This window comes from Pipistrellus kuhlii, unplaced genomic scaffold, assembly GCF_014108245.1.
Source record: "Pipistrellus kuhlii isolate mPipKuh1 unplaced genomic scaffold, mPipKuh1.p scaffold_m20_p_16, whole genome shotgun sequence".
In the NCBI taxonomy this organism is placed as follows: Eukaryota; Metazoa; Chordata; class Mammalia; order Chiroptera; family Vespertilionidae; genus Pipistrellus; species Pipistrellus kuhlii.
In genome coordinates this window covers 6,325,958-6,346,562 of record NW_023425471.1, presented here as the reverse complement: position 1 = coordinate 6,346,562, position 20,605 = coordinate 6,325,958, and the positions used below count along the sequence as shown (strand labels likewise).

The window sequence follows — 20,605 nt, the reverse complement described above, 5'->3', positions numbered from 1 at the left end:
TTGCAAATCTCTTAGGTATGAAATGGTATTTATTGTTTTAATTTTATTTTCCTGATTAGGTAGGAGTGTATATATTTTCCTATGTTTACTAGAAGCCAGATGCATGAAGATTTGTGTGAGAATGGGCCTTCTTTTCCCTGGCTGCCAGCACCGCCCCAGAGCTGCCTCTTTCCGCTCCGGCCCTGCCTTCCCATGCTGCTCAGAGAACTGAGAGATGGGGATGGGGTGGGGCAGAATATATGCGTAGTCGCCATGGCAGCTGTGTATGCAAATTAACCGCCATCTTGTGTGGGTTAATTTGCATGCTCACTCCTGATTGGTGGGTGTATAAGTTTCTCTATTGTTAGGTAAGATTGGGCATTTGTGTTTCCTCTTTGTTGAAAACGCTAAGGATATGGCTGTCACCTACTGAGGTGAGAGGCTGTAGGAGGAGCAGCTTTTGGAGGGAGGTGAGGAGTTTGTTCTTGGACGTGTTCACAGCACCCAGTGGGCGGTTGGATATGTGAGAATGCGGCCCAGAGGATAGGGGGGTGGTTTATAGATGGCATCTGAAGCCATAAGAGTGTAGACGGGGGAGAAATTGTAGACAACGGGAAGACCATGTACTGAGGTCAGTACTTACAGGAAGACTGGTTTCCCTATTTAGGGGCCAGAGTTGTGACAGGGAAGATGAGAAGCCAGCAAAGGACACAGAAGGAATCCTCATAGGTCAGAGGAAAACCAGGAAAGGGTAGTATTCTGGAATCCAAGTGAGGAAATGTTTCTGAGGCAGGTGAGGTTGTCACTTGCTGCTGGTAGGTCTGGGAGGAGGAGGAGCCATAGCCATTGGATTTAGCAGCATGGGTTTCATTAGTGATCTTGACTAAAGCAGTTTGCTCCATGGTGGAGTGGAAAGCCAGGTTGGTGAGGGGTCAAGCAAGAATGGGAAGGCGATTCCATTTTAATTCTTTGTGGAAACCGCTTACTGTTCTCTGTAGTGGCTGTGTCAGTTTACATCCTCACCAGCACTTGTGTGTTGATTTATTGATCACAGCCATTCTGACAGGCCTGGGGTGATATCTCATTGCGGTTGTCATTTGCATTTCATTGATGATTAGTGAGCTTGAGCATATTTTCATATATCTATTGGCCATGTGTATGTCCTCTTTAAGGAGTGTCTATTCAGGTCCTTTGCCCTCTTTCCCTCCTTTCCTCTCTCCCTCTCCCTCTCCTTCATCTCTCTCCTGCTCCCTCTCTCCCTCTTCTTCCCTCTCTCTGTTTCTCTCTTTCCCTCTCCCTCTTGACCTCTTCCTCTCTCCCTATCCCTCTTTCTATCCCTCTTTCTCTCCCTCCCCTCTCTTTTCCTCTCTCCCCCTCCCCTTTCCCCCTTTTCTTCCTCTCCCCATCTCTCTCTTTCTCTCTCCCCCTTTCCCTCTCTCCCTCCCGCCCTCTCCTGAAGCTGGTTCTTTTCATTAACTTTGCTAGTCACAAGTAAGTTACTTTAAATCAGGGGTCAGCAAATTTATTCTGTACAGGATAAATTTACTACTTAAAATAATAAATATTTAAGGCTTTGTGGGCTGCAGATAGCCTCTATCACATATTCTTTGATTTTTTTTTTTTTTTACAATCCTTTAAAAATGTAAAAGCCATTCTTACACTTTACGGTTTAAATGAACTCTCCTCTCTTATCCATGCCCTTGTCCGGAATCGAACCTGGGACCTTTCAGTCTGCAGGCTGACACACTATCCACTGAGCCAAACCAGTTAGGGCCACAGTTAACTTTTTAAGAAACAGCTTTAGTGACATGAAATTTACAGGTTTAAAGTGTTCTTTCACTATGTTTTTAGTATGTTTGCAGAGCTGTGCAAACATCTTTGTAATATCCGATCTAATCTTAGAGCATTTTCCTCACCCAAAGCTTATTTTTTTATAGCTTTGAGGTATAATTTATATGCCATAAAATTCACCTATTTTGAGTAGTTTGAATTTCAACGAAGCTAATTTTAATATTAGCAAAGGAAAATATTCTAGCACTTCTTTTTATCGTGTAATCAGCAAATCTCACTTGTAAACATTTTCTCCTAATAAAAGGCTAACATGCAAATTGTTCCCTTGACCAGGAGTTCGACCAGCAGGCTGGCCGGCCAACCGCTCATGTCCCCTCCCCCTGGCCAGGCTGGCTGGACTCCACCCATGCATGCATACACAAATTCATGCATCAGGCCTCTATGTACACATGTGCATGCGCGTGCATGCGCGCGCGCACACACACACCCACCCACACACTGAGTGGCCAGATTATTATGCATTCAGAGATCATAATAATCTGGTCACTCAGTGTGTGTGTGTGTGTGTGTGTGTGTGTGTGTGTGTGTGTGTCTGTGTATCCCTTACCTAAGGACATATTAATTAATTTTTTTAGAGAGAGAGGAAGGGAGAGAGAAGCACAGAAATGTAGCCTCTCATATGTTCCATCACCAGGATTGAACGTACAACCTAAGTATGTGCCCTGACCAGGAATTGAACCAATAACCCTTTGGTGTATGGGACGATGCTCTAATCAACTAAGCCACCGGCCAGGACTAGACTGAAGTATATTTTTAAAAGTCAAGTTTGTGTCTTAAAATGTACTTATTTGACATATTTTACCAAAAATTCAGAAGCAAACTAAATGTTAATCATGCTTAATTAAGTTTTGATATATTTATCTGGTGGAAGTTAGGTAGCAATTGAATATTATAATTTTTTTTTAATTTTCTTTATTAATTTCAGAGAGGAAGGGAAAGGGAGAGAGAGAGAGAAACATCAGTGATGAGAATCATTGATAGGCTGCCACCTGCACGCCCCCTACTGGAGATCGAGCCAGCAACCTAGGCATGTCCCCAGCTAATCCCTTCAGTCCACAGTCCAACGCTCTATCCACTGAGCAAAACCAGCTAGGGCTTAATTATTATAATTGAACATTGTAATTCTTATTCGACAATTTAAAAAACAGGAATATCATCAAGTATTCTTAAACATTTTAACTGTGATTGTATGAAGTCTTTATGTAATTGTGAAGGACAGGAGGTTAGTAATGGTTGTGCCCAGAGAGGAATTCTAGGTAATTTTTTCCTCTTTTTGGAACACTTACTTGGCAGTTGCTGTGTGCCAGGCACTATTCTAAGCTCTTTTCAAGAGTCAACTCAGGGATCATCAAACTATATATACACATTTGGTATCTGGGGCCTCTGTGTGTGTGTGTGTGTGTGTGTGTGTAGGGGGGGGGGTTGAGTTAAGAATGTCATATATATACCATTCCTGGTTAATCACAATAGGTGCTTTACAGTGACAGAGTATATATTTGCCATTCTTATGTATATATTTTTTAATCCTCACCCGAGCATATTTTTTCATTGATGTTTAGACAGAGTGGAAGGGGAGAGATAATGAGAGAGAAACATTGATGTGAGATAGATACATCAGTTGTTTGCCTCCTGCATGCCTCCCCCCCCCCCCCCACTAGGCTTGGGGATCAAGTCTGCAACAGAGATATGTGCCCTTGACTGGAATCAAACTCAGGACCCTTCAGTTTATCCACTAAGCCAAACCAGCTAGGGCAGTTTTTATACTTTTAAAGGATTTAAAATAGAAGAATAAGATGCATGGAGATTGTATATGGCCTGCAAAGCCTAAAATAGTTACTATCTGGCCCTTTGCTGAAAATGTTTGCTCACTCCTGATTTATTTCATTTTTTTCCTCACAAAATTTTGATAAGGTGGGTCCTGTTATTATCATCCTCATTTTACAGATGAAGAAACTGAGGCAGAGAGGGATTAAATACTTTTTCCCCCTGGTATCATTCACTTAAAAAAAAAATATATATATATATATATATTATTGATTTTTTACAGAGAGGAAGGGAGAGAGATAGTTAGAAACATCCATGAGAGAGAGTCATCGATCAGCTGCCTCTTGCACGCCCCCTACTGGAGATGTGCCTGCAGCCAAGGTACGTGCTGTTGACCGGAATTGAACCTGGGACCCTCCCTGTTTTTAGAACAGATTGCAGGCTCTTTCTACAAACTTGCTAATACTGTGTTTCCTTGCAGTGTATAAAGTGGATAGTGGCTCACATGGCACAGGATGGGACGGTCACGCTCTAGATCCCCCAAGTGGACCCATCGGTGAGCAGTTTTAGTTTAGCAGGGCAAGCTTGGATTTGAGATGTACTTTGACTTTCACATTCACCAGGATGATTAAGAACCTATGTTAATAAGCTTTTGGGACCTAGGTAATCACAATAGGTGCTTTACAGTGACAGAGATTGTATTTCTAAGAGCTGACAGCTTTCTTTAAGTATGGTTGGCAGCTAGAATTCATCCATAACAAAAAGAAAGGCAGTGACCACAGTAATGGAGAGTGAGAAACATCTTTGAGAGTGGTTTAGAACTTTACGGTTGTGTATTTTATTTATTTTTTTCGTAATCAATATGTTGGAAGACATTGGGAGTTAGAAAATTGGGAGTTGCCTATTTCTTCTTCATGGCAGAATAATAGAATTTTGAATAACGCAATAGTAGTTCACTCTCCTCTTCCCTGGTAGGTACTATCAAACGCATACATAATTAGATTGCAATGGTTCAACTAATATTTAGTGTTTACCTGCTACAGGCCATTTCTGGGGCTACACAAGCAAATGCAGTACCTTACAGCTCCTCAGCAAGCACACGGCTGGCTGGGAAGATTGGCGCCATAGTCAGCTATGGGACTGTGGGGAAAGCGTGCTGCTACTGACTGAGACAGAGCACTCTGGATCCACAGAGAGGAAATAATTCTGCCTTGGTGCAGGGGAAAGGGGGATACTGAGGAAGTCTTTGAAGAAGAGATAAGATTTCAGTCACTTAAGGATGAGTAAAATTTCTAAAGGCAGAAAGAGAGAAGAAAAGTATTTCAGTTAAGGGGGACACATGAGCAAAGGCACAGAGCTATGAAAGTGACTAGTACATTCCGGGACTCATAAGAAGGGCCATGATTACATACACCAAAGGCAGGCCGAGGTTTTTCATGGTAATGCGACTTGGCAGTGTGCTTGCCTCATGGTGGTTCTACAGTGACTAATCAATCATTTCTTCAACAATTTCAATTTCGACGTCACAGGACTAAATTGTAGTGGGAAGGACCTTCAAAAACGGGTGGGGGGACGTAAAGAAGCGAATGATTTTAACTTGGAGGGCATCACAGAGGTCATTTGGTGTTGCCCTTTTGTGGTAGGCACTGGTGAGGGGCCACAAAAGAGCCTGCCAAGCTTAGTGCCTGATTCCTGGGTTCCTTCTCAGGGCTTTGAAAAACAGTAAGGAGTCCAGTATTTCCCCCCACTTGCAAGCTGGCACATCAGCTGTCACAAGACCCTCCTCGAGCAGACGCAAAGGCCTTTACAACTCAGAGTACAGCAGGCAGCCTGAGCTCCCTGCTCCTGTGTTCCCCTCACCCTCCACCCCCTGAGCTTGGGCGCTGCAGAACAAAGCAGTGGGGTGAAGGCATAGCCGAGGAACCTAAGTCCCATGAGGGGCTTTGGCCTTGGAGGAGACATTATCTTATGATCCTGGATAGCAAACACATCAGCCCTCTGCCCCACAGCCTCCCTGGCTCCATCTTCCCCGGCTGTTTGTCTTAGAATGAAAGCTGGCAGTGCCTCTGCTCACGAGGTGTGCAGAACGGGAGAGACCCATAGAAGATTGTCTCCCAATAGACTCCTTGGGTGCCTTCTGTTCCCTTTAGGAGAACTGAAAATGTTAGCAACCAGTCCAGCAGTCTCCTCCGGAAGAAAGGGGCTCTATTCAATAAAATCCTGAAGTGGAAAAAAAAAAAAAGTCAATGTGTATTCAGTGGGAAGCACGGCTTAAAGTAAGAGATGGACTACTTTGTCCCAATTCAAGACCTCAGCTCCTGGCTGCCAGCTCTTCTCCCTAGCGGTGGAAGAAATGAAATCTTCCAGGAAGTCCTCAGAGGCTCCAGTTGCTTCTTCCTGTGCTGATGAGTGCAGCCAGCTGATGACAGAGCTTCTGCTTCAGCTATACAGCAACCTGCCGGTCCATGTAGCTTGGTGATTTTAGAGGGAGATACTGCTGACTCCAGTATATAATCCCAGTATGTGCATGAGAAAACCAAACCTGCCTCCTTCCGTGTAGGGAGCACACAGACAGGTCACCAAGTAGAAAGAGTTTTTTTTTGTTTTTGTTTTTTTAATCAATCTTTGTTGTTCATATTATTACAAAGGTTCCTCATTTCTTCCCCCCTCCACCAGGTTCCCACCCCACCCTCCGCCCCCTCCCCATCCCCCATTGTCCTCATCCATAGGTGCACAGTTTATGTTCAGTCTCTTCCTCCCTCCCTTTCCCCGATAGTAAATCCCTTTTCAGATAGTAAATCAGTTACTTAGCATTTTCTCATAGCAATAATACCTAAACATGCCCAAAGATACACTTCACACAAAAGACATTTCCAAATAGGTCAACCAGCCTCATCCAGGCCCCACCCAAGGCACTCACAGATCAACACCCCAGCCCTATACTAACTCAACACATCCAGATCTAAGCCTTCATCACTTGATTCAGCAGACCCTCAAGTTCCTCCAAAAGTTTCTAGCCATGTCTGAGAGGCAGCCGTGGGGCAGGGGCAGGCGAGGAGCGAGCTGTTCCGGGCCTGGCCTCTGTTGCTCTGGTTCGTTCCACAACCAGCTGCTCTGGGTCTGGTCACTGCCGCTCCCAACCTAGTTGCTCTGGACTTGGCTGCTGCTGCTCCGGGCCTGGCCGCACCCGCCCCGGCTGCTCTGGGCCTGGCTGCTTCCAGCCTGGCAGCCGCTGCTCCGGGCTTGGCCGCTCCCAGCCTGGCAGCTGCTGCTCTGGGCCTGGCCACTCCCAGCCTGGCAGCTGCTGCTCCGGGCCTGGCCGCACCCGACCCGGCTGCTCTGGGCCCAGCTGCTCCGGGCCTGGCCGCTCCAGGCCTGGCCGCTCCCAGCCTGGATGCCGCTGCTCCGGGCCTGGCCGCACAAGACCTGGCTGCTCTGGGCCTGGCCACTCCCAGCCTGGCAGCCGCTGCTCCGGGCCTGGCCGCACAATACCCGGCTGCTCCGGGCCTGGCCACTCCCAGCCTGGCAGCTGCTGCTTAGAAAGAGTTTTATTCATGTTTTTTGTTTTTCAACTCTGAGGCAGCATCTGAAGATGGAGTGATGACGAAAACTGCAAGGGTTAGAAGATAATTAAACCCTCAGGGAGGAGATGGGGAGTCGGCACAGGTCAGATGGGAGGAAACAGCCCCAGGTGCAACATTGAACTTCATTGTCCTCCAGATAGTGGTGCTCCTCTCTCTCATCCTGAAGTCCAGGTGACTCGGGTTGGCTGGCTTCTCTGGATACGGACGTCTTCCTCGACAGTGGGAGTGAAAGGCTGGGCGTTGGCAATGCTGGGTGTTAGAAAAGGGCGTTACAGAAAGGCTGTGCTGCTGTCCCTGGGGAGCGTGATAGCAGCATGAAAGCACACATTCACCGAAGTTACAAGCTGTGTTTCAGCAGCACGTCTTTTATGTGTAAGGGAATAGATCTGGGAGAAAAAAGCAACCTACCTATATCTAATATTTATGGAGGAACCAAGCATGAGATGCAAGTCTTAAGACCCTCTTCTTCCCGCACCTCCACACACCGTTTAAGTATGTAGTTTCTGCTCCTTAATACAGACTTATTAGAGAGGGTAGTCAATTGGAGAAACTGTGGGGTCGGTTTTGGGTCTGAGTTTGAGTTTATGTGGCATCAAACTCTTTAATTTCAGAGGCTGTTTCGTTTGCCAGATTCTACTACATATTTATTTGTATGAATCCAGCCCTCCTGCCTTTTTCTCTTTCTTTCTTTCTTTCTTGCTTGCTTTTTTTAAAATATATTTTATTGATTTTTTTCTTTTTCTTTTTTTAATCCTCGCCCAAGGATATGTTCTTATTGATTTGAGAGAGAGAGAGGAACGGAGTGAGAAAGAGTTAGAAACTGATGTGAGAGCCGAAACTGGTTTGGCTCAATGGATAGAGCGTCGGCTTGGGGACTGAAAGGTCCCGGGTTCGATTCCGGTCAAGGACATGTACCTTGGTTGCGGGCATATCCCCAGTAGGGGGTGTGCAAGAGGCAGCTGATCAATGACTCTCTCTCATCGATGTTTCTAACTCTCTATCTCTCTCCCTTCCTCTCTGTACAAAATCAATAAAATATATTTAAAAAAGAAAAAAAAAAAAGAAACTGATGTGAGAGAGGAACATCAATTGGTTGCCTCCCATACTTGCCCTGAGAGTGGATTGAGCCTGCAACCTGGCTTTGTGCCTGTCTGGAACCCACAGGTGCTGCAACCCAGCCAGGGCATACTTCTGCTTTTCTCCTAACTGCCCATTGAACCTGACGCAAGCTTTGCTGACCAGTCCTTTTGACAGACCTTTGCTGTCAGCAATCTTCCAAAAATGGATCCTGCTGCATAGCTAATCCAGCGGGAGGGTGTGCTCAGCCCATTTTAATATGCCGTGGGATACATTCGTTCAGATGGAAAGAGTATGTTTGTTGAATTGGGGTAAGTATAATCTGACCCCCGCATGGGCAATTTAGAATGCAGCTAGAGCAAATTCATGAATTTAATTTGAGTTGAAGAAACAGTGGAAAACAAATTTTGGCAAGTTATGTTAAGACAAACTTAATTTATTGTCTTTAAATGAACTGAACTTTTGTTTGTGTTTACATAGATCTTTATCACTGATACCTAGAAATTCTGAACACTCCAAGCAAATATGTTCTAATGAGCCTTATTGCTCCGACCATAGGAAGGATCTGTGGATCAGAATGAGCCACAAGAAACACGTCCAGAGTAAACCAAGGCTTCCTTCTCGTGAAGATGCACATTACCGATGTTATGAACAGAGAGCCCCTTCTCCAGACGCAAGAAGAAGCTCACCAGACGATTTTTATTCTAATAAACTTTACCAAGCATATTCACCAAGAAGAAGAGACAGTAGCAGATCTCAGTATCCGTCCAGATACTCAGAAGATGTACACTACCAAGAGTATGGCTGGGGTTATCCTGAGAAAATGCAAGGAGGGTATCCTCCTTCTGAGCACAGAGTTAGAAGTGGAAAAGGAGGGCAATCATCGCAGAGGTCAATGGCAGATTCTTTGAGATTGGAAGACAAGTGGCATGAAGATGAGTCGAGTCACCAGAGGATGCAAGATGAAAAACATTGTCAGTCACTTAGAAGAGGCTTGGAAGATTTTGAGAAACGGAGCGCTTTTCAGACAAGGTACAGGATAAATGAAACCTGGGTAATTTGGTACAAAGCCTCAAGTAAAAAGGTGTGTTTATAGTTGAAGACAACCACCTTGAAAAGCTTTTGTCTGAAAAGATCAAAAGCATTGCAATGTAGCTGTCTACAGGTAGTAGTAAAATATTTCTTTTTAGAATAAATCATGTGGATAGCTAGAACATCCTATATAATAAAAGAGGAACATGCTAATGATCCGTTAAGCCTCATACTTAACGACCAATTGCATAACAAACGGATCACCGATCTGCAGGAGGGTGGGGCAGTGGATAGCTACAGTACAGGGCAAGCAAGCGGGAGGCTGAGATCTACTGGAGGGGGCAGGGCAGCAAGCTATGAAGTGGAGGGGGGGCTACAGGAGGGCAGCAGCGACCTACTGGCACACGTGCGCAGGGCTACTAGTTTATTTTTTTAGTTTAAAAATGAAATGGTATTCCCTCTCTAACTAGCTTGAGCCTCTGTGAGTTGGCATGAAGGATTAGAGGGTAACCTTGCCATTGCATTCTCCATTTAAAGCCATGCTACCCAATACTCCACAGATAGAAGTTCTTGCTTTCTTCTCTGTAGTGCGAAGTATAAATTGCTTTATGTCACCACAGGTATCTTGAAGATCGCGATTGCAGAAAATATAGACAGGCACCCGAAAGATCTTTAGGCGAGAAGAGGTTTGAAAACAATGACACTTCTAGAAACTCACACCGGAGATCCAGGCATAATCCTTCACCTTACCAACAAAAGAAAGAGCCGTGGCACCTTCAACACCGAGCACATAGAGCTCATCAACATGCCCACAGGAAGCCCCCAGAGGCCAGTTCAGTAACCAGGGACTATCACCACGAACATCATAAGACCTCAGATGAGGACCAGGGCTTTTCTGATGGACGAACTGAGAAATTCTCTAAGGAGAAAGACAGAAAATGCCTTTCTCAAATTGGCCTGGCAAAAATACACCCCAGCTATGTTAATGCTAGAAGAGACAGAGAGACTGAAGATGGGCAAGTCCAAGAAGCTTCTGAACCATTTAAGAATGACTATACTCCCTCTACTGACTCAGATAAAAGCAATGTTATTTTGAGACCCTATAATGGCAAACGGAAGAGGAAAAAGAACAGAGGAAGGGATGGCAAAAGACAGAAGAACTCTTCCAGTAACCAATTTGATGAAACGAAACATTCATCTGCTAGTCTTCGGAAGAAATCAAAATCACTTATAGTTAAAATAGATGTGAAGAAAACAGTAAATACACCCAGGTATTATCTTGGTGTTTTTTTTTTTTATTATATTTAATATCTATTTTGCCAGCTTTATTAGAAGCTTTGAAAATGAAATTAGTGTGTTTAGAGTCCATTAAGGAGGAGGAATTGCCTAGACTTTTTTTTTTAAAGCCCTTTAATGAGGATGAATCTCATGATTAGTAATATGAGCTGATACGTTTGCTTGTTTCCACGTTGTATCTTCAGATGCTTTTTTGGGGCAGAGCATCCTATGGAGTTGTTCTTCATTAATTTGCATGTAATTATGCTTCTAGGTTCTCTGTATTCAAGGATAAGCTGGGTGGAGTTCAAGGAGACCTGTTCCTTGCTCAGTTTCTCAGAGCCTATTTTCCCTATTGCCTGAAATTCAGAGAATTTTTACCTGGAAGGGACCTTTGAAGGCCCTGATTTTATAGAGCCTGAGAGTGAGGCCATGCGATATGAAGCGACTTGTTTAAGTCAGAGTGCCTGGGTCTCAAATCTGTGCAATCCCTTGTGACTCAAAGAAGCTGGTGACTTAGCGTGGTTCTTGATGCCATCTCAAAAAGACTGGGGCTCACTCAACCTGCTAGGTTCTCCTAGGTATAGGGAATTAGGCTAGAGTCTAGAAAGAGGCCTATTTATAACATATTTGGTTTAGCTCTAATGATTTAAAAAATAGACTACTGCTGTAATAGGTTATATTCTACTAAAGCGGTTTGCATGCTTTCTTGCATTATGAACATTACTTCTCTTTATGAATTCTGAGAATAAGGCACTGCATTTGGCTATTTCAGTTAAGTCTGTTCATTACTTTAATACACCACCAGTATGTGGATAAAAGTGATGGACCATGTTGATTTGGTGCATTTATGTTCACCGTTGACTCATATATCTGTTTTTGAATAAAAAATAAGTGATGGCTCAGTGATTGGGCATCATCTGTGGGTCACAGTTTGATTCCTGGTAGGTTCGATTGCGGTCAAGGTGTGCTGGGGATTATGGGCTTGGTCCCCAGTGGAGGGCATGCAGGAGGCAGCTGATCATTGATTCTCTCCCATCATGGGTGTTTCTGTTTCTCTCTTCCTATCTCTTCCTCTCTGAAACCAATAAAAACAAAAAAACAAAAGTGATAGACCACATTGATTTGGTACATTTTAGTTTCAGAGTTGACATATCTATTTGAATAAAAAACAAGAGGAAACAAAATCCAAGCTTAAGATGTGACAGGGAATTAAGTAAATCCAAAGTCACACCCCCCCCCCCTTTTTTTTTTTTTTTACAAAAACTATTTTGTTCTTTTTCTTAAAGTTAGGCATGGCAGTCCCTCTCCCTCATTTGTTTTTGCACTTGCAAAATATACATATGTATATTTATATGTGCGTAGAAAACATATACAAGTACAATTACAGAAAGACACATACAGATGGGAAAATAATCCATAATCCTAGGACAATTTTATTAATATTTTAGTACAATTCCTCTTTTTTTTTTTTAGTACAATTCCTCTAATTATTTTCTATGTATATTTTATGTGATTGTCATATTAATCCTCTTATATAATAAAGCCCTAATATGCAAATCGACCCAATGGCTGAATGACTGGTCCCTATGATGCGCACTGACCATCAGGGAGCAGGCGCTCAATGCAGGAGCTGCCCCCTGGTGGTCATTGCGCTCCTAGAGGGGGAGCACCGCTCAGCCAGAAGCCGTTCCATGGATGGCGAGTGCATTGGGGGTGGCAGAAACCTCTCCGCCTCTGAGGCAGCGCTAAGGACCCCTCAGGGTCCCGGACTGCGAGAGGGTGCAGACTGTGCTGAGGGACCCCCAGTGCACGAATGTCATGCACTGGGCCTCTAGTGTATTAATAATTTTATATTCTATTTCATATAATATGCCTTAAGGCACATGTGTCAAACACAAGGCCCTCGGGCCAAATCCGTCACGCCAGGCCTTGCAATGTGGCCCGCACCGCGCTGTCATCACTGCACTCCGCTGCGTTTCCATCACAATGACAATGACAGTTTATGACTGTTCAGTAAACCATTCGGCCCGCGATTTAGGCTGGATTTTAGATTTTGGCCCCTTCTCTGATTGAGTTCGACACCCCTACCTTAAGGTATTGTGTGCTATTATATTTTCTATTCTTCATTTTAAGAACACAAAGGCTGCTATAAACATCAAATTTAGAGATGTTAAGCTCTTTTTCTTTCCAACATTATATCATGAAAATGTTCAGATACACAGAAAAGTTGAAAGAATTATACATTGAACACCTATATACCCACCACCTAGAGTCTACAATTGATATTTTGCTCTACTTTTATAATCACATATCTATTCATCTGTTGTTCCATCTTATTTTTTGATGCATTTCAAATGAATTGCAAATATCAGTATACTCCCTTTTAAATACTTCACTATTTAATTTTTGTTTATAGTTTTTTTCTTTTGATGTAAAATTACATATAATCAAAACATAAAATGTCTTGAATCCTTTTATAAAAGTAATGATACCCCCACATTTAATAATGAAGTATTTTATACTTAAAAGAGAAAAATTGGCTGTAGCGCTTTTTGTTTGTTTTTTAATCCTCATCCAAAGAGTGAAGATATTTTTCCCATTGATTTTTAGAGAGAGTGGAAGGGAGTAGGGAGACAGGGAGAGAGAGAGGGAGGAGAGAGAAACATCAGTGTGTCTCATCTATTGGTTGCCTCTCACATGTGACCCAACCTGGGGCAAGTTTAGAACCTGTAACCCAGGTATTTGTGAATTTATAAACTATAATTTTGTGAAATTTCATGGCCTAACAGTGGGGCCTGTCAGCATGTTTGAATTACCTGACAAGAACCTGAAAGATGGCTTATATAATAAAAATCTTCCACTAAAAATCCTTTCTATTAAAAAAGCTGAAGAATGAATAACTTAATAACTATATGCATCTTTTCAGTCTGCTAAAGCATAATGCTCAACAAACTTTTTTTGTTGTAATTATTTATTGGCTAATGAGTTGTGGAAGAGTTTTGTGGGGTTGGATTGAATTATGTATGGACTAATGAAGTATCCATAAAACAAAAGTAGTTAATGCCAACCTCAGTAGAGTCATGTTCTCAACTATTACTATACATTAGATTTTCCTCTACTTACAAATATTAAACTGCTCCTAGAGTGGGGGGAGAAGTATGTTGGTTAAAATCTAGAGCGTTTATCCACTTTCTTGGGAAAGATTAAGATGGTTCATTTTGTGACTTGTTTTCATAGCCTTGGTCAAGTATTGACACATTTAGTTGAAAACATATGGCTATCACCTAGTAATTTTTCTAGATTCCAGTTTGTATGTAGAGCAGCAGTAAATAGATACTTATTTGAATGATCACTGCATAATTCTAGTGACCCTCTTTGTCAGAAACTGCATCATCAGAGGTAGAAGTTATATATGTCTCATAATTATATGTTTCAGAACGTAAGTTAGGGAGTCACAGTATGAACCCAAAAAAAACCTGTTGTGTACATCTGGAAGTCTTGGGGCAGATAGAGTTGTGGCTTAATGCTGGGCTCAGTGGTAGGAAGGAAGTGGAGGGAGGAGCAGGGAATGCCTGTTTTTGGAGAAGAATAGCTGGTGCAGATGGGCCCGAGGCTCCTCTCCCCTCCCTGATGCTGGTGTTAGATATCTAGGATGGGAAGGTTGGCTAGCAAAGTTGATACTGGACTAAGCATATTAGCCACAATTGAATCCTTTTATTTCTTATGAAAGGAAAACAAAGAGGATCTCCCTACCCCCATCTTATCTTTTCCCATTCTGAAAGGGGGTGAGGTGGGTAATAGGCCTCAGAAGACGTTGGAGCCCTGGTGATCTGAGGAAAGGGGTTCATTGTAGGTGGGGGAACAGTGTAAAAAGCCATAGCGAGGACTGAAAGAAGGTAACCTAATCACTCAAGTTTGCCTGTGCTAGGCACTGTTCAGCTGGAGGCGGAAGCAGCTGTGGGTGGAGATATTTGTGTGATATATAAGCCTGCTACCTCACTGTTATCTATCACCAAAAAGTAAGGCTTTTCCTCCCTAAAATATTTCATATATAATAAAAAATTAATAGAGAGAAGATTCCCTTTTATTTCTATCACCCTAGCTTCTCCTAGTGGTTCTCAAGGGTTCTAATATAGGGAGGTGAACATTCTGTTTGGGGGTGGGGTACATAGGTTTTTGTCTCCTGGAGGGTCACTGAGTAGTTCTGTGACATTGGGCAGGCCAACTGGCCATGCCTTTTTGGGCCCAAATTAACCCGCATTTCCTCCTGGCTATGTGAGTCTGCTCCAATTGGCCGGTAACTATTGAAGTTGGATTGACAGGCTCATCATAGCATTCTCTGAAGTTTTGTGTATATTTGAGATTCTATATTATAAAAAAATTAAATTTTAAATTGCTCTAAATTAAGTAAAATTTTGAAAATAAAAAGTAAGCCAAGAAAGTTAAAAAAACAGAATTAAATTGGCTTCATTAGAATTTGGAAGTCTGTTAATCTTTAAGCGGAGACTCTCATTTGAAATTATCTAAATCATTTTCTGTTTATCATTTATTCACTCAGCAGGTGTCTTTTGATGATCTACCGTGTCTGAGACAGCCTATCAGGGTACCCTGGGACTAGATGGGCCTAAGATTAGGCTTCTTCTCCTCTGGTCTCACAGACAATAGGACGCTGTTGGTAATACCTTGGCGTAGTGAGTGATGTATGACGTGGTGTCCCACTCCAGTGATTACCAGCTGGGAGACTTAGGGAAGACTTTCAGGAGTTGACACAAAGCTAGGCTTTGAAGGTTTAGGTGTGTTTTAGACACGTGATGACAAGATGAAGGACATTTCATGTTTATAGATTAACAAAGGCAGAAACCACACGCAGGGACTGTGGAGGTACAGGAGGCTGTGAAGGCAGGACCCCCACGCACCAGCCTGATTTGACAGGATTAGCTGATCGGAGAGGACAGGTGGCTCAGCTCTGCTGCCAGGGGAGCACCTCTGAGGAGGCGTGGAGGACATTGGAGTTGGCAAGGCCAGTGAGGGGACTTCTGTGAAACAAATAATGAGATGCACAATTAAGGCTGTAGCAGTCTCCCTAACTCTTTTTCTCTCAATCCCCAAAATTCTAAATGTGTTCTTCAGAAGACAGGAGCGAATTAATAATTATTTATGAATTAATAGTTGGGAAAGTGCTTTATGAATTTATGTACAAAATGTTAATTATATTTGGGAGAAAACTAAGAAAAGAAAACCTTATGTGTTTTATGGATTTTGTTACCTATTACAAGCTTCTAAAGGGCAGCATTTTTGTTTGTTTGTTTATATTTTTATTGATTTTAGAGAGGAAGGGAGAGGGAGAGAGAGAAACATCAATGATGAGAGAGAATCATCGATCACTTGCCTCCTGCACACTCCCTACTGGGGATTAAGCCTTCAACCCAGGCCTGTGCCCTGACTGGGAATAGAACCTGGAACCCTGTAGTCCACAGGCCAGTGCTCTATCCATTGAGCAACCCAGCCAGGGCAGGATTTTTATTTTTATTTTTATTACTGTTGTTTTGCCATGCAGTGGTGTTTTTTGTTTTTTAATGAATCTTAGTTGTATATAAGAGGAAATTAAGGTTTAATGTAGCTTTTTATGTTTTTTTATTTATTATGTATAACACTCAGAACATAAGGGAAAATATCATTAAACAGAAAAAATGGGGAGGGGTTGAGATGTAATCAGACCAGTTTAAAATACAGATATTTGGCTATATTTAATTTTTTTTTTTTAATTCACGAACCTGGATATGTGCCCTGACCAAGAACCAAACCCGCAACCTTTTCAGTGCATGGGACAATGCTCTAATTAAGCCACACCAGCTAGTGCTATATTTTAGTTTTTTAACTGTCTAAAATTCATCTCAGTGAATATTTGGTCTTTTAAGTTTAGCTACTTGTCTTAGGGATATTTCCTGAAATTATTAAATTGCTCATCAATAATGTCACAGGAAATAGTAAAAAGGAAAATGTGAACTAAGGTGATTAAATTTATAAATGTAAATAGCTAGAACATTTTTTATTCTCAAGTCTCAAGAAGGTTTCTAATACAGCAAAAACATAATTGTCTTTAAAAAACTAAAATTTGCCGGGACTGGTTTGGCTCAATGGATAGAGTGTCGGCTTGGGGACTGAAGGGTCCCGGGTTCGATTCTGGTCAAGGGCATGTACCTTGGTTGCGGGCATATCCCCAGTAGGGGGTGTGCAAGAGGCAGCTGATCGATGACTCTCTCTCATCGATGTTTCTATCTCTCTATCTCTCTCCCTTCCTCTCTGTACAAAAATCAATAAAATATATTTAAAAAATAAAATAAAAATCTAAAATTTTATGTTATATTATTTTCATGGATATTTTCTAGAAAGTAATTATTTTAACATTTTTTTATTAATAATCTTGCAGTGGAGTAACCCTGGGATACATTTTTTAACCGATAGCAAGTTGAAACACTAATATTTGAGGAATTAAATATAGCTTCACTGCATACCACATTACTCCTATGTATTGAGGGTCGGGCATAGAGTGGGTATAAGAGTTATGCCAGGAATAATAAATTACATGTAAATTTTAATAATTACTGAAAGCATTTATCAACTTGTTTCCTCTTGGGAGAAACTGAGGCTATAATAAAAACTTAACAATTGATTCCCTCTTATGGATATATTCTTATAGTTGTATTTAAATGTCTTATTTTTCGTCTATAAAATATTTTTAAAAGCTATGTTATTCCCTGGTATGGCAGGCTTTTTGTACCATAAAGACCCTTTAAACAGAGCATTTATAGGTTTTGTTAGTGAAGGTTGTTACATGTTACAGGGCCATTCTAGCTTCTAGCTCTTATCACTAAATGCCTCTTAGCTAGTTATCAGATACACAATAGGAAGCTTGGAGCAAATTAGAAAAGAAGGGAAATAGGCCTTCTCATGAACATCTTTTTAAAAAATATATATTTTATTGATTTTTTTACAGAGAGAAAGGGAGAGAGAGAGAGAGCTAGAAACGTCAATGAGAGAGAAACATCGACCAGCCACCTCTTGCACACCCCCTACGGGGATGTGCCCGCAACCAACGTACATGCCCTTGACTGGAATCGAACCTGGGACCTTTCAGTCCGCAGGCCGAAGCTCTACCGCTGAGCCAAACCTGTTTCGGCTCATGAACATCTTTTTAATGAATCAAGGAATCCACGGCAGTGGCATCAACCTGCTGTATAGTCACTTCTCCATGTTCTGCCTTGGCGGGGAGTTGTCTCAACAGTGCTGATCTGAAAGCAGGGAGTACAGAAAGTCAGATGGTAGCCTTTCCTCGGATAAGTTAAAAATAGGCACTTAAAACCATCTTGTTAGAGGAGGGAAATTAAAAACAAAACAAAACACGTTTTATTGATTTCAGAGAGGAAGGGAGGGGAGAGATAGAAACATCAATAATGAGAGAAAAATCTTTAATCAGCTGCCTCCTGCATGCCCCCCACTGGGAATGGAGCCTGCAAACCAGGCATGTTCACTGACTGGGAATTGAACCGTGACCTCCTGGTTCATAGGTAAATGCTCAACCACTGAGCCACACAGCCGAGCAGGAATGAAAATTTTTAATTAAAAAATATGGGCCTGACTGGGTGTTTCAGTTGATTGGAGCATTGTCCCTTGCACCAAAAGGTTTCGGATTCGATTCCCAGTCAGAGCACATACCCAGGTTGTGGGTCCAATCCCCATTCACGGCACAAATGGGAGGCAACCAATTGATGTTTCTCTCTAAAAAGAACATCTGTAAGCCCTTCATAATCCTGAAACAGTTTTGGGTATATGTCTTTTATGTGACTTAAGCAAATAAGTAAATCTGTGCACATGTACACTCATACCCCCAAATGTATCCATTTGGTTGGTTTTTATTATATGAAGAAGTATCATTTTTTCCAATGGTGCTGCTGTATTTATTTATTGATTGCTTGGTTGGTTTTCTGGAGTAAGGAAAGCTTTGTTGATGGAGAAGGTACCAACCAAGAAGATGGGATCTATGCTGCTGTTACCTAAAACGCTGGAAGCCTGATACATAAAATTCATGCAAGAGTAGGCCTTCCTTCCCCCAGCTACTGGCACTGGCTTCCCTCCAGCACCCAGAACCTGGGCTTGTCTCGCAGCCCCAGCTTTGGCTTTTTCTGAAAGGTTGTCTGGAAGGACGTCCGGTCTAATTAGCATATTATGCTTTTATTATAGATATTACATTTTTTTTCTCTTGGATGTATCTTCAGAGCCTGTAGCATACTCATAAAGTACCCTAGCAGGTATAGATCTCAAATATTTGGACAGTGAACTTGATTTTTGGCAAGAGCCCAAAGCTACTTAGAGTTAAGTGCAGAGGAATAAGATGGGTGTAAGCTGGTTAGTGCCATTTTGTGTTCAAAATGAGGTATAAAGATAACATGAGACATTTTCTTCTCTGACACATAAGCTGCCTCCAGATGAAGAATTTAAGAGTGGTTTTAAGCAAGAGTAGCATTCTTGAAATAAGATCTAGTTTCCCATTAGGGCACTTGGAAGAATTATGTTCATATGAATGCTTGACTTCAGGCATGTAAAGTAAAATAATCTGGATATCTATGAACTCAGTGCCATGACACTTCCCCATAGGGTTGTTGTAAAGATGAAATGACATCATATTTGTAAGCTCTAAGCCCCTGTGTTTGGCATACGGTAAGCTCTCAATAATTGTTAGCTATGTGTCATAATAATAGCTTTATAATGGTACCTAAGGGTAAGGAGAGCTCTTAATGAAAGTTATAAAGATTCAGAAAGCATTAAAGTTGTAAGATAGCTGGGTTTATATAATAAACAGTAGCATTTCTTTAAGGATATATTTAGGGTAAACACTATAATTAGTTCTAATGATCATAACTTTGCTAACAACTGAGACTATTTTCTGAGAGTTTAGTAAGATTTTCTAAGTAATTATATTAATTTCAACAGAATTTAATTTCAAAATATTATTCTAAGCTTCTCATTACTGATATAGAGATAGAAGGATTTCAGTGAAGTCAGAGAAGTTATTATGTAGGATAACAGCTTTTAAAGTGTGGTATTTTAAGATACTATAAGCTTGCTGGATTTATAATTTTATGGATATTTGGGAGTAGAAAATGTAATTGATTATTTTTTGCATATAGAGTGTATTTAATGCTTTGCTGTATTGTTAAAGTAAAAATTATTTAACTCAGTATTTTGAGATTCTTATTAAAGTGGCAAATATTTTATGATCTCTGATTTGAAAATAACTCAAAACCATGCATCTATAGCTATTTTCTTCACATCATTGTACACATTTTATGGCATACAATGTAGTGCTTTAATTATAACAAAAGATAAACATCTTTTTAGTTTTATAGATATCTTGATTAATTTTTAGTAAGTGTTTTTCTCAGTAAAATACTTTCAAATTTATACTTAAAAATTATCCTAGCATTCCTTTTAGCATGACAGAGAGGCAGATGTCACGTGATCTGGTTGCTGTTGGCAGGAAAAGTGAGGACTTGGATCCAGCCTTTGAACAACTTGACTCAACTCAGAATACTGAAAACAAAGCTGCAGGAGAATTTGCTCAGGAAATCATAACTGTAATTCATGAAATTAAAGGTTGGTATATTTTGCACATACATTAGGGGTAACACAAGAATAATGTACTGACTTTTCACGAGATATAGGAAATCATCTGTGATATTGTAATAGTAATTCATATTAATTATCAGCTAGATCATTAATTAGCAAATCTATTGAAGAGAGTAGCAGATATTAATTCAAGCCTAGTTGTTTAAGTATTATTTTAAAAAGTACTAGACTCTCAAGGTAGCATGACACCTAGGCCTAGTTATGCTTTATATATAGTTCCAATAACCTGGTGCTTCAACTCATAGTAAATTATAAATCAAAAGTTACAAAGGGAGAGGTTGCCTGCTGCAAAAGACCTGTGAATTGGAGCAGCAAGAAAAAATAACTGATAACGGAACATGAAGGAGGAAGCA

At 41.4% G+C, this 20,605-nt stretch overlaps 1 protein-coding gene across 6 annotated transcripts in view; it reads left to right on the top strand.

The window, feature by feature from the left end:
* Positions 1-20,605, top strand: part of BCLAF3 (BCLAF1 and THRAP3 family member 3) — a 55,018-nt gene that overhangs the window by 7,191 nt on the left and 27,222 nt on the right. For 2 of the 6 annotated variants that reach the window (XM_045582315.1, XM_045582319.1), the window contains exons 1-4: positions 4,079-4,150; positions 8,736-9,287; positions 9,908-10,558; positions 20,047-20,219. In XM_045582315.1, the coding sequence (XP_045438271.1) occupies positions 4,110-4,150; positions 8,736-9,287; positions 9,908-10,558; positions 20,047-20,219 (1,417 nt within the window). In that variant the 5' untranslated portion in view covers positions 4,079-4,109. Of the gene's footprint in view, positions 1-4,072; positions 4,151-8,735; positions 9,288-9,907; positions 10,559-20,046; positions 20,220-20,605 lie in introns of those variants that run through there. The other 4 variants (XM_045582314.1, XM_045582316.1, XM_045582318.1 and 1 more) reach the window with 4 other exon arrangements.